At 40.9% G+C, this 26,066-nt stretch overlaps 1 protein-coding gene across 1 annotated transcript in view; it reads left to right on the top strand.

Moving 5' to 3' along the window:
- The window catches only part of LOC115638950 (lymphoid-restricted membrane protein-like), a 63,399-nt gene that overhangs the window by 22,517 nt on the left and 14,816 nt on the right, over positions 1–26,066 (top strand). The window contains 9 exon segments of the mRNA XM_030541124.1: positions 1,575–1,688; positions 2,435–2,557; positions 12,203–12,366; positions 13,849–13,963; positions 14,346–14,508; positions 16,621–16,682; positions 19,371–19,479; positions 20,700–20,847; positions 21,740–21,818. Of these exon segments, the coding sequence (XP_030396984.1) occupies positions 1,575–1,688; positions 2,435–2,557; positions 12,203–12,366; positions 13,849–13,963; positions 14,346–14,508; positions 16,621–16,682; positions 19,371–19,479; positions 20,700–20,847; positions 21,740–21,818 (1,077 nt within the window).

The following is a 26,066-nucleotide window of genomic DNA, read 5'->3' as shown; positions in this document are numbered from 1 at the left end:
GAGGCACTCTCCTAGAACTGGGAAGACCAAAGTCCCTTTTCCAATGACTATTTGATTATTAAAAGTGGAAAATCTTCAACAGGGGAGAGTGAGGGAGACCTTTTCAAGAATATCCCATAGCCCAGTGTCTAGGGTGCTCTCCTGCAGTATGGGAGACCCAACTTCAGTATGGGAGACCCTCTACGTGCAGCAAAAGAACCCACATCCCAGATGAGCACCCTGACCACTAGGGTAAAAGTTTTTGTAAGGCGGGTGGCAGCTCCTCGTCCTCCTCCAGCTGTTTTTTAAATCTAATCCTATAAAAATGCACCAAACAAAATATTTCTGGATAAACAACGTTTCCTTTGACCTCAAATGGATTTTTTTTATTCAACAAGTTTTTCTGAAGTTTTCTAATTTCATTTGCCAGTTGTTTTTTTTTCAGTTTCCAGAGAACTGAAAAATCAGCTCTTCTCCCAACTCTATGGGACACATGACAGTTGAGAACACCAATGCACTAGACTGAACAGCTATCTGAAGGGAGCCACTTTTGGTTCTTGCCAGCCTCGGTTGGAGTCAGACCAACCTAGTGGGAAGAGATTGATACCTGTCTACCAACACTCTTACCTTTCCAGTGCTCTGCTCTGAAAGAACTATTGAAAAATAGCTTCTGTGCTGTGGAGTGCAATCCTAGTCCCATTCCTGTATGACTTGATGCTTCGTGTGTGTTAGAAGGGCTGACTTTAGAGTACTGTCCTCCTTTCACTTACACCGTTGCTGTACTACAGCACTGTCTTGTTACAGACTGGAACATCTCATACTTCCGTTACTGGTACACAGCCTTGTTAAAGGGAATCATTGCCATGGCATATAAAACCTATGTTTCCACTAGCTTGCACAATGAAATCTTTGTCCAGCTACATTTTTAAAAGCCTTCCTAACAGCACTGACAGCCTCTAGCTTAGTCAGTGAGATGAGTCTGTTGGTCACTTTACCATTTTCTGAGTGCACCAATCGGGTGAGGGAGGCATTTGCAAAGAGAGACTGCAGGGAACTATGAAGTAATGTTAAAATGCACTGTGCCTTCTGTGGACTTGAAAGCATGAGGAATAATTGGACAGGCAGTAATCTAACAGAGGAAAGCAAAATATTTCCATGTGCAGAAGTTTTGAACGGTAGCCTTCATTGTAGTGAGCCTCCATATTATGTCTCAGATTTTCATCTTGTGTCCAAGGATAATAGCATGAGGTGAAGTCCTATTAAAACAAGTGCGAAACAGGTCTAGACTCCTTTCTATTCTTTGTCACTCCAGGACTCCTAATAGTGTGTGTGTGTGTGTGTGTGTGTGTGTGTGTGTGTGTGCGCGTCTGTAGATCTACCTCGCCCAGACCATTCCAACAACATTTCTAGTTCTTAAATCTCCATGACATGCTGCATTTTTGCAGCCTTGATAGGCTTAAAATTCCCAGTAACTCTGACCGTCTGGTAAACACAGCACAGCAGTACTCCCAACAGTTCTGTATGTCACTGGTTCTGGTCTTTATAATACAAAAGATCTCAAGGGACACCTGTTTGGCTTTTTAAAAAATACATAGATCACTGGAATTGAACGGGCGGCTTTGGACGAAACGTTGGACCGAGAGGTGCTATTGTTACTGCAAGGGCCTGAACAAATGGGAGAAAACTTTAAGGCTACCATCCAAAAACTGGTATGATATTGCATAAGTAACTATTTATAGGAATGTTGGGATCTTTCAGGTTTTTGGTCTTTCTTGAAATCATCCCACAGTCAATGTTTCCACATTAATCAATGGATAGAGAACTGGTCTCTTAGGAGAATCCTACTGTTTTCCTGTAGAGGAAGGCTTCTCTAATTTAAAACAAATGCATCAACCAGATTCCCCATGTCACACTCAGTTTCTGCCTTGAGACCTGAAACTTAGAGTTACCATAAGACCAGAGTAAAGGGAAGTGCATACTTGTGCTGACCCAGGAGCAACTGAGGGACTGAATTGGACCAAATTGTGATTGTCCCCTGCTTCCACCTTTACTACGGTAATCAGTTCCTGCCTTTTCCCTGGTGATTACTCCTATCCCTGCTGCACTGGCTCAGTTGTGGTGGCCAGTGCATAATTGAGTGCTGTGCACAGTTGAGGCTCCGTCCTGGCCTACTTTCCTGTATAGGAGAGGGGTGTAATTGTTCTGCAGAACCTGTGTGAAGGGAAGAGAGTAAACTGGAGATAAAAATAGCCCATGCCGAGGTGCATAAAGTGGTTCGTAATTGAGACCCGAAGTGAGGCAGTTTTGAACCACTTTATTTGAATCCAATTATCTGGAGACAGTGCTTCCTGCCAGTTACTTTTATGACGCATCAGTTATTGGAGAAATTTCTCTAGTACTGTTAGTAGTCTGATATCCTGCTTAGGTGATGTTGTGTAGCATTAAGTATTTGAAGAATTAATATGTATCTTTTCAGCAAGAGGAAGCCTCTGAAGCAGAGGAACTTGTTGTGACCACTTTGCAATGGGTAGCAGATCCTGAGGTGAATGTGAGCGAGACTTGTGAAAAAAAGCTTGCGGTAAGTAACCCTGCTCTTCAAGCCACATTATTTCTGAAGTGGTGGTGTTGAACTAAAAAGCTAAGGGAGGATGTTTGGTGTAGCCTTCAGATGATGATGCTTGAGGACAGAACTGATAACAATCCTAGAATCATAGACTTTAGACAATCATAATGGTCTCATCTGACTTAGTCTGACCTCCTGCACAAAGCAGGCCACAGAATCTCACCCACCCATTCTGTATCAAACCCCTAACCTATGTCTGAGCTATTGAAGTCCTCAAATCATGGTTTAAAGAATTCAAGGTGCAGAGACAGCAGCAAAGAATCCTGTGGCACCTTATAGACTAACAGACATTTTGGAGCATGAGCTTTCGTGGGTGAATACCCACTTCTTCAGATGCATGTGGTGGAAATATCCAGGGGCAGGTATATATATGCTAGCAAGCAAGCTAGAGATAACGAGGTCAGTTCAATCAGGGAGGATGAGGCCCTGTTCTAGCAGTTGAGGTGTGAAAACCAAGAGAGGAGAAACTGGTTCTGTAGTTGGCAAGCCATTCACAGGTGCAGAGAATCCTTCAAGTGACCCATGCCCCATACTGCAGAGGAAGGCAAAAACCCCCCAGGGCCTCTGCCAATCTGCCCTGGAGGAAAATTCCTTCCCGACCCCAAATATGGCAATGAAGGGCTTTCTAATTAAAGGATGGGCAGATTTTTTTAAACAAATGGAACCCATTCATTTTATACTCTACTTCTCTTCATTTTGTCCTTTCTTCTTTGGTATATTTGTCTCATTTGCTTGTGGTTATGCATTTACTTGCCTGAATGGAAGGGTAGATTGAGTGATTTCATTAGGAAACACACTGGTTTCCTCCATAGTTGCTGTATAAACCTGAACTCCTCCTATTCCACATACCATATTGACAATTCAGGTGTAATTTAAACATCTCAATTACAGCTAGTTGGAAAATGGCAAAAGAGTTCTGTGGTGGAAAAATTACTCATTAGCCAAAAACCTTTAGACTTAAAACCAAATTTTTGTTTTGGAAATGTCACCACTGTGCCTCACGCAAACTACGGATTACATATCCCATGCAACCATTGTCTATGGGCTAGGGCTCCTTGGCTCCATGATGTATCCCATGATGCACTATTCTCCTCTTTTGCTATGTTACTGTGGTAAATATGGAAAGTACCTGATGGTGCTGTATCATGATAGGTAGTTGGTCTGGGAACCCAACCTATAGAGGGAAATGGGGTATTTACATACTACTTCAGTATTTCCAAATAAACTTTTTGGGGATTTTCAGATTTCCCCTATAATAATAATAATAACAAAAAACTTCTTCTAGAAATCAGACACTTTTTGGGAGGTGGAGGGGTGTACATGTGGTTGAAAACCCAACTTTGTATGAAAAGGTTGGATGGAAAACTTTAGATCAGACCTCATCTCAATAGCACACCCAGGAATAGAGTTGCCTCTGAATCGGGGTCATCACCTGGGAAGACACATGTCTACATATAGTCTTCTGCTTTGTTTTTGTGGTAACGGCAGCCTGAGGATGAGACTTTCCTTATCATGCCTGAATTTCCTATGAGTACAGGCCTGACTTTCACTTCCTTTCTCTCACCTATTCCCCCAAACAATGTCTCAAATCTTCATCCCAGTGGGGCTTGAATTCCTGTCTGTTAATTCACTTCTTCATTCTAAGCACTGCTCCTCCTGAAGACACATCCATGTTGTAGCAGTTGGAAACTTAGCACTTGTCAACACTTAAAACACTGCAGCTGCACTGCTATGGCACTTCTGTAAGGACTCTACCTATACCTACGGGAAGGTTCTACTGTCAGTGTCAGTACGCCATCTCCCCAAAAGGTGGTAGCTAGGTTGACAGGAAAATTCTCCCATCGAACCACCACAGTTTATGCTGATGATTAGGTTGGTTTAACTGCATTGTTCTGGGCTGTGGATTTTTCACACCCCTGAGCAATATAGTTATACCAACCTAATATCCTAGTGTGGACCAGGCCTCGCTTACAGTGGAAAAATTACTGCTCACAATAGGTGCAGAAAGGGTGACCAGATGTCCCAGTTTTATAGGGACAGTCCTGATATTTGGGGTTTTGTCTTATATAGGTGTCAATTATCCTCCCCCCCACCCCCTGTCCCGATTTTTCACACTTGCTATCTGGTCACTCTAGTGTCAAAGAAGTGAACTGATGCTGGCCAAACTGATCTCTAAAAGCCATGTAGTTACAGCAGGGCTAGGCATGGCATTTTAACAGCAAAAGTAGAGCATGACATGCTGAGGCTAAAACCTGCAGCAGTAGGTAATTTTTCTAGTCTAGACCAGGCTTAATAGTTGAGTGTGTCTCTCTTCTGTATCAGTACTGCCTGCTCACTGAAGCATGCCAGTTCTGCAGTGGACATCCTCACACCAGACCTTGAACAACACTTCTGTGCTCCTAGTCCCTCTTGCATTTGTGTGAAAGGAGTCCTCTCCAAAGCTAATGCACCCAGAGTGTGCCTGTTCACATCCTCTGGGGAGTTATCAACGCCGTATAGTTGTAACCCTTTTAATCTTAAGTAAAAACTCTCTCAAAAGGACTGCTGAGACCAAAAGAAGAGTGCTAGCCCAGCTCTTAAATGAGTTACCATCTCCTACTTCACAGACTAAATCACACAAGGTTAAAATAAGCCTAAGGTTAGTACTGCTGTACCTGTCTAGCTATGACCACTAAGACCTGGCCTACACTGGGAAATTAGGTTGGTATAACTACACCCGCTGAGCTACAGTTAAACCGACCTAACCCCTGGTGTAAACAGCACTCAGGTCAACGGGAAAATTCTCCCATCAGCCTGACCACCACCTACTAGGCAGGTGGAGTAATTATCCTGACAGAAGAACTTCTCCTGTCAGTAGCAAGCGATAGAGTCCTGTGGCACCTTATAGACTAACAGATGTATTGGAGCATAAGCTTTCATGGGTGAATACCCACTTCATCAGATGCATGTGACAGTCTCCTGTCAGTGTAGTTAGTCGTCGCTGAAGTGCTACAGCAATGCAGCATTTTAAGTGTAGGCAAGCCGTAAGTTTTACAACACTGCTGCTGGAGACAGGTGCATTGGGTTATCGAGGCTCCTCACTTACATTTGGTTTGTTAATGGAGGGTTCAAAGGAAAAAATATCTGAGGATGACTGGACTTCAGAGGTGTGTAATTTAGAGAGGAAACCAGTTGGTTTCTGTTTCTCCTTCCCCCATATTGACCATACAGTCTAGATAGAGCAACACAGACTTTGGAAACTGTATCCTTGAGACTTATGAGTGGCTGAGTGTGTCTAGAACTGACTGAAGTGTGTGGGCAGGGTGGTGGTGGTTTGTACTTTTGTTTTTCATCCAAAATTAGCTTTTCATTAAACAAATCATCATGGAAAATTTTCACTTTTTAATGAAAATTTCTGGGCTTTTCAACAAAAAAAAACACACCTTTGTTCTTACTGAAAACCAATTTTTTTTTTTAAGGTTTGGTTTATCGTTTTTTGTTTATTTTGGGGGGGGGAGTTTAAATGAAAATGAGACAACTTTTTTCAATTTCCAACAAAACTATTGTGTGTTTTTCTTTTTTGACCAACTCTAATAATGACCTTGCCATCCTTCTTCTCTTAGCTAAGCTAAGCATGTTCCACATCTGTCTCAAAACCATTCTTGTTCTAACTCCCACTAACACTGCCCATCTGTTCTGTGACATCTTTTTTTTCTATTTTTTTTCATTCTTTCATTTTTTAAAAAAAATAAAGGATGTGGGTGTTCAGGGCTGGTCACTTCCTGTGACTTGCACAGGAGATTTACCCAAATGAAGAACTGGTCAGATCTCTGCTACGGTCCAGCATTTAACAAGGAAAGTATGAAATGATGCTTTCCACACAAATGACTACATACATTTTTAGATACACGTCAAACTTCTAAAATAGACATTATGTGATCAGGTTTACAGATTATATTATTTCTTCTGAATAGAAGACATTCTAGAAATATGACATGATCATTAATTCTTTTGTTTAGTTCTTAAATTGAAGCTATTGCAATATAAAAACAGAGTTTTACTCAAGAGCTGCCTGAGAAAGGAACAAACATACTGAATTGTGGTTACTTCTTTCACAATAACTGTTGCAAATCATTATTCAAAAAACAAGGATTAAGTGAGCTGTATTACTAATTACTTTAATCCTGTGTCCCTGTCTCTTGAAATCTAAAAAACTGAAGAAGAAGAAAAATCATGTCACTCTTCAGACAGGCTTTATTTGCTAGATATGTTTCTGGCTGATGCATTAATTTTTTATCATTTTGTTAGAGTACGTGTTCATAACTGCAACTCCTATTAACACTAATGGAGTTATGAGTGATCTTCTCTTCAGTACACTTATGAAACACCTAGTATTTGTCTAAACTCCTTTTAGGGCTGTCCAGAGCTAGATAACTATGCACAACTCTCCTCCCAATACAGTTCCCCCTTATTAATTTATAGGACTAGTTTCCTGGCCTGAGTTTCTTTGAAATGAAACTATTGCTGATATCTTGGATATTTGGGACAAGGGACTTGTTATGGAAGATTTTCAAATGGCACTAGGTATGCTACTGTCATGCATCTGTAGCCTCCACTGTGGTCCAGCTAATTCCTTACCTTGCTTTAGCACCTCACTATTGAAGATGTTCTGTATCAGCCTGTCTCTTCAGGAACAGAAAGCAGGGGTACCACTTTATCTATTTTGTCTTCCGAGGTCCTGTTCAGGAATCCTTTTCTCTTACCTCTGAAAAACATCTGTAAACTTCCTCTACTAAACTCTTCTATCAAAGAAGGAACAGAGTGATGAATTAGGAATAGGCTGCTACTTCTATTTCGGATACCAGATACAGGCTACTAAAACTTCTCTTGAGCTCCCAAAGTACTCAACTGATCTGAGAAGTTTGCACTCAAAAGGTGACAGATGCCATGTTTACTTCAAAGTAAAATGTCCTAGATCTTGAAGGAGAAGAGTGACTTGTGAACACCTAGTCTAGTCTTCTGCATAGCAAAAGCCTAAAATTTAATTCAATAATTCCTGCAGCATTTTTCTCTGTACAGAAAAGGACCAATATAGAGTCCAGTAACTTGTGGTTGAACTAGATCATATCAAGTAGCAAGACATCTGATCTACTTAAAGACCCAAAGTGGTGGAGAATTTACCACATCCCTTAGTAAGCTGTTCAGTGGTTTATTATCCTTGCTGTTTACAAAAATTGCATCTTACTTCAGACTTTAATATATTTTTAATGACTTCAGCTTCTGCCTTTGGTTCTGAGTTGCCTTTGATATTAAGGGGTTCTAATCTAGCAGATCTCTTCCTTGTCTATGTACTAATAGACCATGGTTTGTTTTCAACTTGTTAGTGTCCGTCACTGCTCTTAGCATTATTTACGTATCGTATGTTTTAAAACTGTTGCAAGAATGCCAACATGAAAGACAGCCCTTATAGCCTCGAATTATAACCTATAGTAGCAACATGCAAAAAAAAAATCTATATCATGTGCATCCTATCTGCATTTACCTAAACCACCCGAGAAGTGGGGGTTGGGGAGAGATGAGGTTAACATACTGGACTTTGGCAGACCAAGCTGGGGAGTTTGGTTCAAACTTCTTGGTAAATAGGTGCATACATCTTTCCCCTCACCCTAGCTCAAATGGGACCTAAGAGGGCACACTTTGTCAGCGCCACTGATATCTCAGAAGAGCAGTGGTCTCAACCAATCATCACAAACAGTCTAGGTTAGAATTCACGCTATAAATTCCACCCCGGAAACTAGCAGGCGGCCCGTACAGGACTCAGAGCACATATTACATCCTCTTTTAAAACATTTCCACTATATCCATTGTTATCAATGAACAATTGGTGAAACAGGAAGATAGCCTAAAAGGAACAACCATAGACGCTTGTTAGTAGCACCATATCAGTGTCCTTCTGCTTTGTCGCTCCTAAGCAGCTATGGCTATTATGGAAGTGTCGTCTGTCCAAAGGCAGCCTGCTTCTTCTGATATGTCAAACTACTACAGTATGTGCTAACAATCTAGAACTGCAACAACTTGAAGTATGTTTATTATTATTGCTACAGTATTACATTAGTATAGGTACTGCATATTTTACACCTGGGCTCTGTTCTGCATTCGTAGCCGCCTACTATACTGTATCAAGAAAGTGGTACTGAGTGATTATAAAAGTATCTAGTTTGATTTTTTTAAAACATAAAAATAAAACATCAACCATGACAACAAACATAAGCTCTTGTTCTTATTTGTAAACCCTTTTTGTATTCCCACTTAACGGTAATTCTTTGTATGCACTGTAAGTTGCCCTGGATAAGGGAATTTGCTAAGCAAATAAGGATGTAATTACCTAAATTAGAGTAGTATTCCACATCAGTGTATTCTATTTATAGAGTATCAACTTCTAAATTAATTAGAAATGGATGAACTCACTCATTTTGGATGAAAAACTCTGTTAATTTGCTCTGCTTCTTCTCAGTCACAATGTCCCAAAGAGACCTGTAGACCCTGTCATCAAGTCCCTCTAGCTGTGAAAAGTGCTGAGTTTGTTCAAAGTCTTCAACAGCTCAGTTTGTCAGAGGAGCTTCATCAAAATCATCCTCACTCTCTCTCAATTTTCCTCTTGATTATGAAATGTTTCATCAACACAAGCTCATTTTTCTGGCCTTGCTGCAGTGCTCAGTAATTTCTCATCGGTAAGCTCTCTGAATATGAGCAAATCCATAGCTGCTACTAACTCCTACTTTTCCATGCTTGCTTGAAGTGGAGCATCATTCAGGGGGTTGTCAAACTGTTCAATATCACAATATATTTGCCTTTCCTGAAACCATTAGAAATTGTCGGCTTTACATCTTGCCGTGCATCGGCAACAAGAAAGATGAACACAATCTAGCGAAAGTAGAGTTTTCAGGACTGTCTGAACATCTGTGGGGTTCACATCAAGAGCAACAATGATCTGGTTTGCAATTTTTGATTGGTAATGTCCCTTCGTGTTCTTAATCACACCCTGATCCATAGGTTGCATCAAAGATGTAGCACTGAGGGCAAAAATTCAAGGTGACTGTTTAGTGAGAGCCACTCGCTGAATAACTGCTCCCCCCACACCCCAAGACCAGGCCTATTTTAAGGTTTTGCAAGTGAAGCCAACGATAACACTTTTTTAGCCAGTTGATGAAAACTCTCCTGTCACCCAAGCATTCACTGAACTGACATAATTAAGGAAAGATAACTGAAATTCTGCGGAAAGCCTCGGGGTTGTTTTGACTTCCCAGTCATGAACAGCGATCATTTGTCACTCCGATCCAGGTTGGCACAGACAAGCACAGTCCTTTGAAGCTTTCCCTCCTCTTAGCCTTCCATTTTTTTTCCTACATGTCCTCTGTCACAGAGCCCTTTCAGATAATGTCCTGTTTAGTAAGCATTATAGTGGTCAGCTGGGGAAAACTTGTTCAAGAATGTGAGGAATTTTTGTAAACTACCATTGCTCAGCTGCTGGTTTGTCCACCAACTGCTTTTGCCATGCTCCCTGTTTTTGGAAGCAACATTGAAGTGTTGGTAAACCAGTTGTCACTTGCCTTAAAATCATTCAATCCAAGCGAAGAGACTAGCTGAAGGGCTTTCCCCTTGATTGCAAGTCCAACAAGTAATGCTCTCTAAACCCTCTCCTCCTTGAACCGTATAAAGAGAGCCTAGTTGACATCTGAGGCTTTTCCTTCATGCCCACGTTTACAGCTGCTATTCGATTGTCCATCTTCATATTTAGCCAAAGCTTATTTTCCACAGTCTGCATACAATTGACCTGTGTAGCACCCATTTGACTGCAACTTGGTTTTGAGTAGTCCCAAGAGTTTGACAATCTGGGATAATTGGTATTTATTTTTACTTTCAGTGAGAGACAACTTGGGATTTTTCTGGGTGGTGTGTGTTTGTTTTTTTGTTTGCCACCAAAAAGTGTTGCAAGTAAGTTGGGGATGTGACATGTCGAATGTTGCTCTTATGTGGCAGCTAGGTTGCTGTTACTGAGTGGACAATTCAGGGTAAGGAAAATGTTTCCAGGGGAAATGTTGCTCATAAGCGATGGCTGCTCTTACAAGGTATTGCTGCAAACAAGTGCCTACTGTGTGATTTTTTTGGAAGGAATATGGTCATCCTTCTGCATCTGGTGAGAGCCAAGAGTTTGTTATTCATAGTGGTTTTAAGATCTTGCAATGGGACCCAAGTAATCTGATAGTCCTACTAGAGAAACTGGACAACGCTTGCTGCCATATAAGAAGTATGCCCCTCTTTTTCTTCTTTATAAGCTCATCTCTCTCCATTAGGCAGGCTGTGTCCTTGAACCAAGAACAAAAAGGTGAATGTTTTGGTTTTAATGGTACCACCTCCCTGATTATAACAGTCTATCGCCAGGGCTGGTGTCTAAATTGTTTAAGGAGTTCTTGTCAAGTTCTTGCTTTCTGAAAGATCAGACATTTCTTTGAGAGTAAATAGCATGGGCAATAACTTTCTGATTTTTTTGTATAATTTTCAAGTACCATGAGAAATTGCATCAATTAGGCTAGTCATTGTGTAGAACTGACTCTACCCCGTAAAAGTTATATTAACGCAGAAGTCCTCATCCCCAGCTTAGCAGAAGTGGAATTGTAAGCCAAGAAACTGTTCCCCCAAAAGTGTTCAGGTAGTGCTCTACTGCAGTCTTACTAATTACATGATAGACACTATATCTGTCCATCTGCAGTGCATGTTCACTGCCACCTGGAGTTCATTCTTGAAAGGTATTGCCGCCAGCTGAAAGACGTTGCTCCATTGACCAGATAGGCCTCAGACAAAGTAAACAACATTTAACTTGCACATTAGCATGGTTAAATCTGGTACACATTCATATAAACTGTACCCTGAAACACTCCAATTGCTGTAACTGAAGTTACTTTCTCCCATGCTACTAAAAGGCGTAGTCTTTCACTCTCTCTGCCTGTCACTTCACCTAATGTGAAGCCACAAATAAAGAACTGTAAAATAGCGTATAATACCATGCTCTGAACCTTCTGGAAAGCTTCTATGTGTTGGTGATTATTAGGGTTGGTCTAACAAGAGTAAATGTTTTCCACAATTTTTAAAGGAAACAAAAAATAATGGTGGTATGTGGTTTTTATTTGCAATGGGGTGCTTTTTTTTTTTTTTTTTTTTTTAAGTCTGGACCCAATTTTTTATCTCAAAAGTCTTTAATTTAATGGAAGATTTTGAAGGAGATTTTTTCTGCAAAAATATTTACTTCCTTTGAAAAAATAGATGAAAAGCCACTTTTCAAACAGCTGTACTGGTTATGCTATTATGATGCCATGTCCTTATCTGTCTTTCCCCTTCAAAAAACTGAGGGGGGTTAAACTCAATGTTGCATGAAGTCCATCCTTGTTTACTTACTGCTGCCAGTCTAGTATATGGACATTTACTAGACTACTAAGGTATGGCAGATAAGGAGAGGCTGTCTCTGCTGACCAGAGATCCTGTACACTTCTAAGTGCCATGTTCAGTAAACCTTATGCTACACTCTTATAACCATGTGGCATTTTTAACTTTAAAAATGAATAGGACCTCAAGCAAGTGCTAGAAGAGAAGATAAATCACTGGATTAAAAAGCTCCATCTCTTACAAGAACACAGAGAATCCCTGGATAAAGAGTATGTTAGAATGGCAGGAAATCTAAGGAGAATAAGAACAGAGCAGCTTCACTTCAGAAAAGAGCTCTCTTCCAGGTACATCTAATTCTCTCCTGCTCCTCCCATGTAAATGACACATGGAACTAGAACTAAACTTCTTGAAATTGAAAACTAATTGCATGCTCCTCTGTGAGCAGATCTGTTTGTAGGTGTTTATCCTACATGGAGTTATCCTGTGCGTACCAAGTAAGAATGCGTCACTGTAGAGACTCTTCTAAAACATCGGGCAGACCACAGACTAAACAGTTTAAAAAGCTGCATGTTCTGCAGGTGCAACCACTAAATAGCAGAACTATTGTGTGGCTGTGTATGAAGTTGATGGCATGCCCATGTTTGACAGACCAACATCCTTACTTATTGGAAATGGTCTCCTGTACCAGACCAAACCATTTCTAGCTCAGGGCAGCACACTGCCTTGATTTACAGGGCTGCCCAGAGAGGTGGGGGGCAAGTGGGGCAATTAGCCCCAAGCCCTGCAGGGGCCCCCGCAAGAATATAGTATTGCAACTTTTTTTATGGAAGGGGCCCCCAAAATTGCTTTGCTCCAGGGCCCCTGAATCCTCTGGGTGGCCCTGTTGATTTACTAGTGGTCAGGGAAAATTTGAACTCCAAGTGGGTTATTTTCTTATAGAAATGGGTAAATGTAGGCTAGGAAAGAGCACTCCTATCCTCATTTTAGTTGTTTGCTGGGGCTGAGCAAGCATAGCATTTTCCTGGCCTCATCTATTCTATGTTTTGCTGAATCTCCCACCATTGGTGCAGTGCTAGTGTAGGCCAGCTGCTGGTGGATTGCCCAGCTCAGGACACTCTGATAAAAATGGGGGTGGCTGGTAATGCTAGCAATGGAGCTGTAATGGTGGGAAGACGTTCAGAACGAGGTCTGTTTGGATACAGCCCCACTGGTTTGCAATGCAAAATAAGCCTATTAAGTGTCACTGAACAGCCACTTTCTATCACAGGGACTTGTGTGGTGCTGACTTTTCATTGGTAGTTGTCATTTAGTGCTTTAAAGGGTGCTTCAGTGAGACTCAGTGACTAACAAATCAAAGCTGCATAACTGTAGTAGTGATCATTAACTCTGCCTGCAGGGTCAACTTCTGATATTTTTACTAATGCTCTTGACTTTGGATCCTCTTACCGCTTTTCCCTAAAATAGCCACATGGACTGTCTATGATAAGTTGTTTAAAATACCTTTTAAAACTATTTGGTACTGGTGCAGTAAACTCCTACTCCTTTTCCACATTGGAATTCATCTAGACACTACTTGTGTAGCTTCTGCACAGGTCTGGGTAGCTAGGAACCTGCTGAAAACCTACACTACTTCTGTACTCATCTGGCAGATCAAGCAACCTTGGATGGGTTAATCCCTAAACCCCTGTTAGTTTAACTTCCCAGACACAATGCTAAAGCTTTTTAATTGCATGTGGTCTCTCTTGGTGACTGGGTATCACACTTCCCAGGCATATTTTTTTGAACTGTCAGGGACTGCTTGTGTCTTGTACTCTTGCCCCCTGCAGACAACATGAATTGCAAGCTGCCAAACGGTTGCAAGAAGAGGCTGTCAGTCGGGCAGATGTTCTTGGCTTGCAGCTCCTAGAAGCTACCAAACAGTTGGAAGACTCCAGCAGACAGGTAGGGCAGTGACTTGGTGTTCTGCACACAGAAAGCTATGCTTGATACGCCTCTGCTAGCAAATAGGAAACTATGCTTTGTTGGAATGAACAGCCACACTGCAAAACGGTGACTTGCAGAGGAAGTAAAAGCAGAGGAGGTGGCGTCAACAGCTTGCTAATGAAAGAGACAACTTTGCATATTTGTGGTGGCTTTGAAAAAAACAAAACTCAGAAATAGCTCCTGTACACAGTCCACACAAATGTAAAAATGCAGAAGTTCAGTAGGGGCTTATCACTTCCTGAGAGAACAGATGCATTTCGGTTTCATTTGCATGAACAGTGAAGACCTTTTTGTGCCAGCCAGGGCTGTGATCTTTTTACATTTATTGTTCTGTGCTCAGGTTAAGGATCGAGATGGGGCACTTCATTCTGCCTGGGAAGAAGTCAGATCTTTGCAAAGGGTGTTAGAGGAAGCCATTTCTGAGCAAAGAACCCTTCAGGCTATGAATACGGCTTTAATGAGCTCTTGCCAGACACTTCAGGAAAAAGATAAAGAGCAGAAAAGTAAGTACTTATGTAGTATTCACTTAAAGCACTGGCAAGTGTTATGCTGCAGTTAGATAATGGAAGAATCAAATGAGGTCACACTAGATGGTGACCTTCGTTACTTCACTCTGTGGCAGTTCTGTTTCTTTCAAGAATGTTTGTGCGATGATCCAGACACGACTTGAGCTCAGCAAGGTCCAGACCTGTTGGCCTTTCAAAGAGAAACTTCCCACCAAAATTCCAGGGTGCTGCAAGACATGGGGTTGCTGACTCAGTAGGTGGCGCTTTGAGCCCTCTGAGTCAGGACTAAGTGTTAAGGAGCAGTATAGCTGAAGATGCTGTTCTTGTGCCTAAGCAACCACCTTAGTATTGGGAGTGAACCCTCTTGCGCTGCTATCTCAACTTCCTGTGCTGTAGATACTCTGTCCAGTGCTGCCCATCCTGCTTTCTGTAGGGGATAGCTCTGCAGTCTGAACCAACTGTTTCACCTAGAGGCTGCCACATTTGTTTTGTTCCTTTTTAAAATATAAATGAAGCTCTTTCTTAAACTTATGAGACTTCATACACTTACCTGGTATTCACCCCTTCTTAATGACGATAACCCAGAAAGCTTTGATATGTCAAGTCTGTCTGTTCCCGTAGATTCAATGGAGCGCTGGTGGCTTACACCAGCTGAGGGTCTGGCTTCAGGTACATGCTGTCATGGGGGAAATGTATTCTAAAAAAAAATCTTGAGGCAGGGATACATTGTAAATGATTTAGTAGTTTTGAAACCAGAGCATGTGCTGGGAAGATTATGCTGAGCTGAGGAAGAGGCATGCTCCTAAGCACTTGGCTGAAACTGGTCCCTTAAGAATATTATGCCCTGGTATTGCAGAAACTTCCTCAAGATGATTTTACAGGATGCAGCTATATTCATTAGTATTCAAGTGGGCGTTTTACTCACTGCATTTGCGCACACTGCATTTGCACATTCATCCTTTAGTTTATGTTGTTGGCCACGTGGAAGAGGTGTACAAATGGAAAGTGATGTGTTTTTTTGCTTGGTAGGCTCTGGCAAGAGTGTAATTCCTAAGAACAAAATAAACACCAAAAAAAACCAAAACCCTTGTTTGGCTCGGGAGATCCCATTTTTAAATGTAAACAAAGCCAGTGGAGTTATACTGACTTCCTATTTGAGAAGTCTCCCAAATTTTAAGACAGTCTCTTGTTGAACAGGGAACGTTCTAAAGATAGTTCTTAACAATGTTATGGACATAGAATTGATGATGAAAATAGTACCACTTCACTCGTACTCCCTTTGTGTGGTCAGTCACGGCTGCTTTCTTTCCTAAGGCCACTTTGACACCTCCGCTCACATTGCAGAAGAAACTACTCCACAAGTAGTCCCTCTGCTAGCAATGCTTCCAATACAGTACTGAAATCAATGGGGATTTGCTGAGGAAGTTATTACTTGCTCTGAGTAAGGATGGCAGAATTGACCCTATGTTTAGAGTCTCTGGTACCTTAGCATACCCTTAATTGCTAGAGCAGCTAGTGCTGATAGAGCTAATGTGGCTATTGAGAGATGGATTCTAATCTGTGGAAGAGGAACAAGATGCAATTTAATCATGTTTCCATTGCCAAAGTATTATTGCAATGATGCACAAAGCAAAATACAGTTAATATTTGTATTGCACTAGTGTTCAGGGCTGCAGGGGGTGGGGCTATTGCACTAGGCACTGTACAGACAGTGGACAAAGGACTATCCTTGCTCTTCAGAGCACTTTCCAGCCTCAGAGTGCAATGTTGAAAACTAAAATAAAATCAACAAAATGCTATGTCATGGGAGGGAGAATCTCAAATATGGTCTGGAATCAGAGGCCCAAATCTGTATTTAAAAAAGGAAAGGAAAATTAATGAAAATGTCCTGGGCATTGATCTATCTCCCCTGAAGTGGAATATGGTCTCTTGTATGCATCTGTTTTAAAATCGTAAGAATACATGAAGATTGCAGGTACAAATAGCTGATGGTGAAAATTTAACTTCATCCAAGATAGGCAAAAACAAGGTTAAAAGGAAACATAAGAGCATCTAAAGTGGTTCTTCATAATTTTAACATGCAGTGATTATATAAATGTCTTTTCATAGCCGCTGTTAACACACTGAGAGAGAAACTGTTTAAGGGGCAACTTTGTGGATTGCTGTGTCAGGTATGAAATCCATTATCTCACCTGGTGGTGGTGGAGAGCATTTCATGGCACAGAGGACACCAGGGTGAATGTCCTTCTACAAATTGTCTAAAGTCCCATCTGAGGGCCATTTTTGTAACAACTGAGCTACTTTTTTCCCTAGTGTTTAATTTGTGTAAATGTACTGGCTGAAGTGAACTGTGCAGGCTGATCGGCATGTATCCCTCAGATTCCCCTCCTTAAGCACCTGAGCCAGACATCGTCACTGCGTGGTTCAGTATGGAACATGTTGTTTGGCACTCCTGGTCAACAGTTGGTGGTGGTCATGTACTTAAAAGAATGTTACCTTCATATCTTCCCTGTTTAAAATCTGAGTGAGTTTGACTGCCACACACTGAACTATGTGCACCTTCACTGTTCTGAAGGCCATTTTAAAAAACAGCAGGGGATGCAGGCAAATGGGAGCACTGACTGTGTGTCTGGTAGAAGAAAGAGGATAATAGAAAAGGGTTTATATTGCAGCAGCAACACTTCATCTTTAAAATTTCCATCCAACTTGGTCCGAGGGAAATTTAATAATGTCTCTTCATTTGTGGCAACTCTATGCCAGCTTGGCAGAAGAACATCAGTGTTCCCTATTGCCACCGCTGGAAGGTAAATGCACTACTTTATGTAACAGAGATGGGCAAGGACAAGATTTTCTGTTTTGTGGGGAAAATCCTAAGTGCAAAATCCCTTCCATCTCTTCTGGAACTGAAAAAAACCTTTTCTAAATTTCCTGCAAAACGGAATCCCTTAATTTGAGTCCATATGAAACATTCCATTTTGACTTTCACTTAACATTTTAATGAAAATGTTGCAATGGAACTTAACATTATCACAATGCTTCATGTTCACTTTTTTGTAAACAGAAATTGGTCAAAACCAATACATCCAAGGAGACACTTTCAACAGCCCTATTACTATAACCTTATTTACTCTGGTACTAAAAGATCGGGCTTTATTTTGATAAAGTTGTGTTCCCTCAAAAGACTTAGAGTACAACATTTTTTTTTAAGGCCCTGCAAACACATCCACATGTGCATAAATGTACACACACAGGAAACTGAGTCAAGTTAGACACAGTTAGCATGAGTAAAATTTAAATTTTTGTAAAGATTAAACCAAAGCAGAATTGGTTAAATTGGGTAGTACTCTGATTGCTTAACTGTAAGAATCCCTCCAATAGAAGGATGTTAATCCAACCGACAGTATGGCTTCTACAAGCAGTAATAGTGTGTACTTATCCCTCCCTGTTCAGTAGCCCTAACTATCTTTCTATTACAACAGAGTTGCATAGATGGGGAGTCTAGTGACTACAGTCCTCTGTCCATTTTAAACCAAAAAACAGTAAAGGAGAAGATAGTGAGGAATTCTGGCCACTATTTTTAGTCCTATACTTTTTTTTTCCCCTGTCACACAGGGAAGGGAAAAACATTGATTCTACCAGAACTGTGCCAAAATTGGTAACTTTTTTTTTTAACAGCTTTAAGAGTAGCCTTCAAGAATTTACAATGAATAAACGCTATTCTGTTGTTCACTCATTTTTTTCTTCTTTTTATGCCTTGCTTTATATTGTCACTCTGTAAACATTGTGCACCTGGGAAATTGAAATCTAGATCTCTTGATAGACTTCTGTCTGCAAAGTTGGTTTGTTTTGTTTTGTTGAGGGGTTCACAAGGGGGGGAGGGAGGTTGGTTTGTTGTGTTTTTTTTTGTTTGTTTGTTTGTTTTGCAAATTAAAACTTTTTTGGTGTATATCTTCCATTGAATGTCCCTGCCTTCAGCTTCTGTAAAACACATGTGGCAAAAGATGGTCTTCTGTTGCTTATTAGAAAAGTTACTGTTCTAAGACATAGGTGATAATTCTCTGAAGGACTAGAAGCTGAAGACTCAGCTGAAACTCAAACTAGAGCTCTTGAAGCTAGAAGTCATAAATTCATCATTTAAAATACAGACACTTCCTTGGTTTCAGAACCATGTTAAAATAACACCTTTCCCCCACATGTGGATGAATGGCTACTGCTGTGTAAATCCTTTCCAATACACATTCTTTGTTTGGTTTTCAGGAGTAAAAGGCCTTATTTGAACAACCGTTAGCATATACAATTGAGGGGGAATTAGAATGCAGATGATACTCCTCCTCCTCCTCCCCCACTACCCCATGGGGACTGGGTCTGTTAGTGGGAGGGGAAGGGGAACTGCAGAGGGAAGCCTGTAGGAGCCATTGGAGAAAAGGCCTAAGCAGACACATTGTCAACTTTCTACAGTCTTCACTGGACTTTCTCTGCTTTTTGCTCTCACCCTCTCTTCAGCTCAGCTTCATTCCACACCTGCCCTATCACCCTCTTCTGCCCTGTCCCGCTCACCACCTCCTTCAGTGTCCCCTTCCTTTTACTTCACTTTCTAATTGGCTTATCCCTTCCTAACTAAACCCACTACCCAAAAAACATGACACTAACATGTCTGCCACCATCCCATTGTCCACGCTGCTTGTGTATTGTATCCCTTCCCCCACCCCATGTTAGGCTTGTCAATTAGGGTGGGGATTGTCTAGCATTCTGTGTGTACAGTGCCTAGCATAATGAGAACATGCTCACCTGGTCTTAGGCTCTCCTGTAAGTAACATGATGAACAATAACCTGCTATACACTTTCCCTTCTCCATCTAGCACCTTTGCGCCTTCAAAAGATTTGGGGGCCAAGAAGCAGGTCAGGGCACTGGACTTCCCAAGACACCTTCCTTGAGATACTCATGCTGGTATTCTACACCTCTGCTAGGTAAGATCTGCTGGCTACTCTTCTATGTTTTTTTGCCTTCTTTTGTACCCTGGTCTTTTGAAGCGCATAAGTGGTTGGTGGATGACCTAAAATTGTTGTCTAAGGTAACATGGTGCTAAATCTAAAATAGAAAAGGATTAAAAGATGAACAATAATGGAAATTGTTCTCTCAAGCGCAGATATTCTTTGCTATAAGTATCTGTTGCCTGTGCCTCAGTGTAAATCTGTCCTGACTCACTATGGTGAAAATTTGCTATTGGCTTTAATTGGTATAAACAATGCCCACGAATTACCTGAGATGCCTTTGCTTGGCTGGATTTAAAGAATAGCTGTGTTCATGAGCCATCTCACAGACAACTGGCAATGGCAACTGAAGAGCTTTTCTTGTGCAAAACAAATGGCTGTACCATCAATCTCCAGCACTAATGATGAGGCGGTTTAGCTTATGTTGTATATGACAGGCATCAAAAACTGAGCTTTTAACATCCCAGTTTTGTCTGCTTCATTTATCCCAAGCTTTAGCTTGTACCCGAGAGTCCAGGCTATGTCATGGTATAGTCGTGGGTCAATGAGCTTTCATCTAGCCAATCGGTTACCTTCCCATAATGCCACTGTATGCTGATTCTGCAGAGATGTCATTTTATGCAGTGTCTTCATTTCCTCCCTTTGCCTACGGGTCTCTGTTGTATGGGAACCCAGGGTTGCTCTAACCAAGGTTTTATTTCCACTGCAATGTACAATGTTACTTTCTACAGTAAGTGCTGCTGCCTTGCCTCCGACACATTACTATCCTCCCATCTCCCCATGATGCCACTGCTTCAACATGCCATATACAGTTGGCAAATCAGAAAGCTGTGTGAGGTAGAGACTGGCTGCTAGCATTGCAGTGTGGCAAATGGACACCACTGCTCAAATGCAAGTGTGTCAATGGTCACTGGCGCACCCTGGACTGCTGGTCATGCTCCCCTTAAAAATGGATCCTACTAAGTTATGTCCATTCACCTGTAGTCTGCTTATATTTCTCTACAGCTCCTTGAACCTTTACTAATAACCTATGAAAGTAGCAAGTGAATGAAACGGCAAATGTATAGTCAAGTTTATTGTCTCTGAGGGTGTGGATATATCTGATAGAAAAGGACCACATCTACCCAGCTGACAGGCTAGTAAATTTTTATGTTGATACCCTTCTCATTATTTCAAGTCTGCATCTTTGTTAACAGATGCTCTGGCCTTGGAAATCCTAGAGCTGAATCCAAGAGTGTTCACAAGCAGTGGTCTCACATGTGTAGCAACCAGAGCACTCTCTACGTTTGAAAGGGAGGATCTGAAAAATGAGTCTACTTTGGACATGATGCTGGAGGGATACAAGTAAGAGAGCAAAACAATGTTTGGGCTGGGGTTGGGGGAAAGGGAGACTGGACAAGTAGTGTTACCACAGACTCTTGAGGGATGCTGAAGACAGCCATTCTCTAGCTGTTCTAGTACAGTTTCTGTTATTGTTAACCTTCAAGAATCTGGTCTTGTTTACTACTACAGCATCACTGCAAGGGAATGAGACACTATATTCTGAATTAGTGAGCAAATAATGGTATCACTGGCTATCCTGGTATCTATGTCCCTTATCACTGGAGAACCAGAGTGCCTCCCGTTCGTTAATAAAGGTTATTCTTACAATGCCCTTGTGAGTCATGGAGGTGGTATTCCCATTCTACAGATGGGGGAACTGAGGTGCAGGATAGACTGTCACACAGGAAGCTTAGCTGAACTTGGAACTGAAAATCAGGTCCTTGAGCTCCAGGCTAATGTGCCATCCCCTAGACTGCCCTTCCTGACTGTGACTAGAAATTGATAATTTACAGGGTCATCAAAGCACCAGAGATGCTTTTGTAGCCATTGTGGTATAAAATTTTCTTCCTCTTAAGTCTCTCTGATTTCGCCCTTTTTGGACACTGATTTTTAAAAGTGTGACGTGGCTGTTGCTGAGGAAGCAGCCACGTTACACTTTTAAAAATCAGTTTGCATTGCAAACAGAGGACTGAAAGTCTCAGCAAGTCCTGTGACTCCTCTGTTATTGTCTGTCAATGTCATTTTCATTAGACTTGTTTAGTTTAATGATGTATCTGTCATGGTTGGGGATTGGCCCCAATCTCCATGAAGACACAGTGGCGAACTTCAACTCTTGTTTTTGTGTAAAATTAATTTAAGGAAAACATCCAAATATGATCTTGTTGCAATATGCAAATAAAATTTATGCTGCCAGGTGGAAGATATGCTCTGGTAACCAGACTGACGCAGGGTGTGTTGCCTCCTCTACTACAATGGACTCTCTATTTACTGAGGTTAGTGCTATCTTTAATTTCAGCAATCTTGCCTTCAAATTTGGTAGCCCTTTACTTGCAATAGTACCCTGACTTTAAAATAGAAATGAGGGGCCAGATTTTCAATGTGGGTAAATCGACATTGCTCTATTGGTAAATCAGTGGACTTCTGCCGACTTACCTTTCTTTAAGCAGGCTATTGGGAGACAATCTCAGTTGTGTATCTCTTTTAGCAACTGTGATTGGAATAAAACATTCCAGAAATGTACTTGACCTGTGATGTTCAAATCCAGATCAAAGTTTAGGAGTATTTAAATCCTATATTCTAACTCGGAGTACTCTTTATTCAATGTACAAATCTTAAAATGACTGTTCCTTTTTCAGTAACAAGGGACTCCTCTATTGGTAAAGCATGAATGATATCCATTCCCAGCAACATGTGGGTTGGGGGAAGATGAAACAAAAAGCCCAGCAAGCATCTTTACATTTTAATAATCCCATTTGATTGTCTTTCTGTATACTTCCTTCTGTGAAAACTGTTACATTATGACTGTGCTCTTCCAAAAATCCATCTTTGCTTAAGAAAAACAAGGTGATTGATGCTTTACCCAATATAGTGTAGTTCAGCTTTGCATCTAGATTTCGGTGGGATAGTGTGTCTGTCCACTCAGTGCTTAAGGTGAGGAAAAAGACCAAATAAATGGTCCTTAGTCCCACAGAAAGTGACAAGTTACGACATGCAGATGAACATTTGAGTAAAGCCTTGGTTCTCGCCTTGATTGCTGGTTGTCAACATTACTTTCTGTTCTAGTCGGCACTGTACACTTTCTAATTGTGATGTTAATTGGAAATGTGCCTGAGCTTTGTCAATGAGATCAGGATTTCAAACCCCAGACTTCAGCGACATTTGCATCTGGCCTGTCAGACTAATACAATAACACTTTTTTTCCTACTGCTGCATCATATGAAAGTGCAACCTAATCTAGACTAACAGTGAAATCATTTTCTGCTACAAATGGGTTAGTAACCTCAGACCTGCCCACTGTGAAGTAGCCCAGTCATCTGCAATAGTCCTTATCCACGCTTGGTGGAGAAGCAAAGGAGAAAATGACGCAGCTACTCAATCACTCTTTCCACATTAGTGTGATCTTGGGGTTGAGATAGGTTGGTTGACTGGTATGGAGGCTAAGTAAGTAAGCCCTCCCTTGCACTGCTATGCCCATATTGTACTTCTGCTTCAGCTAGCTAGAAGGCCTGTTTCACACAGCTGTCCACACAGCACTTTTGACCAGCACTGTTGTGTACATTTAAAGCAACATAACACACTCCATATTTGTATAGTTCTGTAATTCCAGTTTATTCCCAAAATTACACCTTTGGGCTCTGGGTAGGGTTCCTCTGCATTTCTGTTGGAATCCCTTTTGTGTAGTGTTTATAATCCTTCTTTCTTCCCTGGGATAAGATTCTAGGTCTGAACTGAAAGAAAGGCAAATGGGCGGTATCCCATATCAGGTCTAAATTATGATGCAGAACAAAATTTGAATGTTCATGTTTAATAGGAAGAGTGTCTCTGTAGCATTTTATCAAACTGTGGTTACCTGCAGGTGTTGCTTATAGTAAGTCCTTCAGAATGTAAGTAACTCTATACTTGTATTACAGTGTGTGTGTGTGTGTGTGTGTGTGTGTGTGTGTGTGTTGTCAAAGCATGGTCAGAATAGGGATTTGAGGCTGCTTTAAATCTCTAGCTCTTGTGTGAGTCAAACTAATCTTTCTGTGCTGGAGGCTTAGAACTAAACACTAGCTTTCCCAACGCATCACCAAGGAACTATATATTGGTTCCTTTGGGATTCTGTAAACTTTTATGCAAGGAGTACTTCACAAGAAGACTGCTACAACACAGGTAGTGTCTGGAGGACAGTGAATCAGCAAACACACTCTTAATTATTTCCTTATAAGAAATAGGCCTAGAGAATAAAGGGATATCAATATTATAAGGAGTTCATGCGTTTTTCACACTTGTAAACAGAGCTGGTTTGAACTCCATTGCAAATCATTACTTTACTTTGCTTTGCTAGAATGACCTGATATATTGCATATAGTAGGTAGTAACTGTGCCCTGAATTTCTGTAAAATCATGATTTTGTTAAACCTATTAAAGGCAGGTATCTCTGGCGTACACTGATAGATGTGATAGTAAAGCCACAGTGTGGCCTTTTTTTTTTTTTGAAACTTCTGAGTTGCAGAGATAGGATTTAACAGTTCTTAATGCTTTAAAGTCTTGGAAAAGAAGTAGGTGTGGTTGAAAAGTATAGAACAGCTTTCAGTTCTCCTTTGGTATGTAACTGTCACTGAGGGGTCGAATTTATTCCTTCTTTATATGTGGGGGTGTCTCTTGCTTTGGTCAGTCCCTCTTGATTTCAAGGCAGTGCTGCATTATAAATGCCTTTGAGTCTTTTTGTTTCCATTCCAGTATACTGCTCCCTCCCCTAGAGAAATAAAAACACTGTAGCTTCCTTAAGCCCAAGAGAGAATTCAAATAAGAATATAAATAGCAGAGATTTGCATGAGGAAACATCCAGATGACTGAGCTGAACTCTATTCACTGATCCTTAAACTAATGTTGTGGGGAGAAAGGAAACTGAAGAACATACACAGTACTGCTGTCTGGTGGGGCTTTTATTTATTTATTTATTTTTTAAATAATTTATTTTTAGTTGCTCAGCTTTTGGTTGCCCAACTAAAAACATCTTGAAAGGGGGCTCACTTTTTTTCAGAAACAGCTGAGCTTGCATCTTAAAAATCAAGCCCCATGGGGACCTAAGCATCAAGTAGTCCATAGTCACTTGTCCCTTCAGAACTCTGTCGGCTGTGTGGCATGTTTCTATGATAAAAGCTTATGGAGGCTTTTTCTGTAGAAAGAAAGTTCATAAATAAAGATTTCTTCTCACTTCACTTCTAGATCCCACTCTTATAAAATGAAACAGGTTCAGAAATGTAAAATGTGAGGAGGTTACCAATACTGCACATCTCTCCGATAAACTCCAGCCGACTCCTATCTCTATGCTTTGATTACTTTCCTTTCCTAACCTCCCTCCCTTCTGTGTTTTTTTTTTTTTTTTTTTTTTTTTTTTTTTTTAATATCTGCTCAGGTTCTTAGTCAGCATGTCCTCCATGGATGGGCTCATTAAATTTCTCCTTCACCTTCATTATTTCTAGGCTACCGTAACAGGATTTTTCTATATTGTACAGGGGTGGAATTCTCCCCTTGAATAAGTGGGCTGGTCTCCCATTCGCTTCAGGGGGAGTTAAATTTTTCCCTCAGAACCCTATGTTCCAAACAACTTTAGCACATGATAGATCCACTTAATATCTATCTCCTTGCTGGTACAGGATAATAAAGGAACACCAAAAGCTATTTACCTGCTATTAGAAAGCTATTCTCCAAGACACTCTTACCATTTTAATTTTAAGAGCTTCTGTCCCCTACAAACTGTGATAACCACCCTGCACAGGACAGCCTGTTGTATATGTACTATTATAAAATGAGTCAGGGAGACAGCATAATGTTAACCAGAGTAGTGCGGCAATCCAATACAATAGCATTACTAGTCTTTGTCACATGCACATTAAAGCAAATGCACTCCCTAGACACACTGAGAGGAGTGGCCACAAAAGCCATGCAAACCTCCTAAAATTCCAATTTAACTACTGATAACTGGGAATCAAAACCAAAATCTTAGAACTATGCTAATATAACTCCAAGTGTATTTGCTTTGTGGTAGTGGTCCAAGGAATTGACAATGCTAATAAAATATAAAATACACACGGGATTCAAAGTTAAAGCTTTTTAAAAGGTAGTTTCTGCATCAGCGAAGTGCTATCGATTTGGGGCCAGACTTGTCTGTCTGTTCAGGTGCAACAAATTGGACTGAGAGAAGAATTTGTCCCTTAATGGTGAAACAAAGTTACTATGATCATTAAGCTAGTATGAAAAAACAAGTGCCTTTCTGCTCTAAGATCTGGTGGCTGTGGTTCAATGTTGCTATTGGTAGGAATCAAAAATGGAGACTTGAATGTAAATGTTCATCTCTTAAACAACATGGAATCTAACACGAGCAAAAAAGCTCATTGTCTCATAGAAGCAACACTTAATGCAGCTGCAGAGCTTTTTCTAGTGTTGCTTTCTGAATTTCTGGAAGGGACAATGTCCCCAAATCATCTTGGTGAGCAATGTAGCATGGCTTTGAAAGTGGTGGGGGGAACAAATGG

This window comes from Gopherus evgoodei, chromosome 1 (assembly GCF_007399415.2).
Source record: "Gopherus evgoodei ecotype Sinaloan lineage chromosome 1, rGopEvg1_v1.p, whole genome shotgun sequence".
Lineage (NCBI taxonomy): Eukaryota > Metazoa > Chordata > Testudines > Testudinidae > Gopherus > Gopherus evgoodei.
This window is presented reverse-complemented; position numbering and strand designations above follow the sequence as displayed.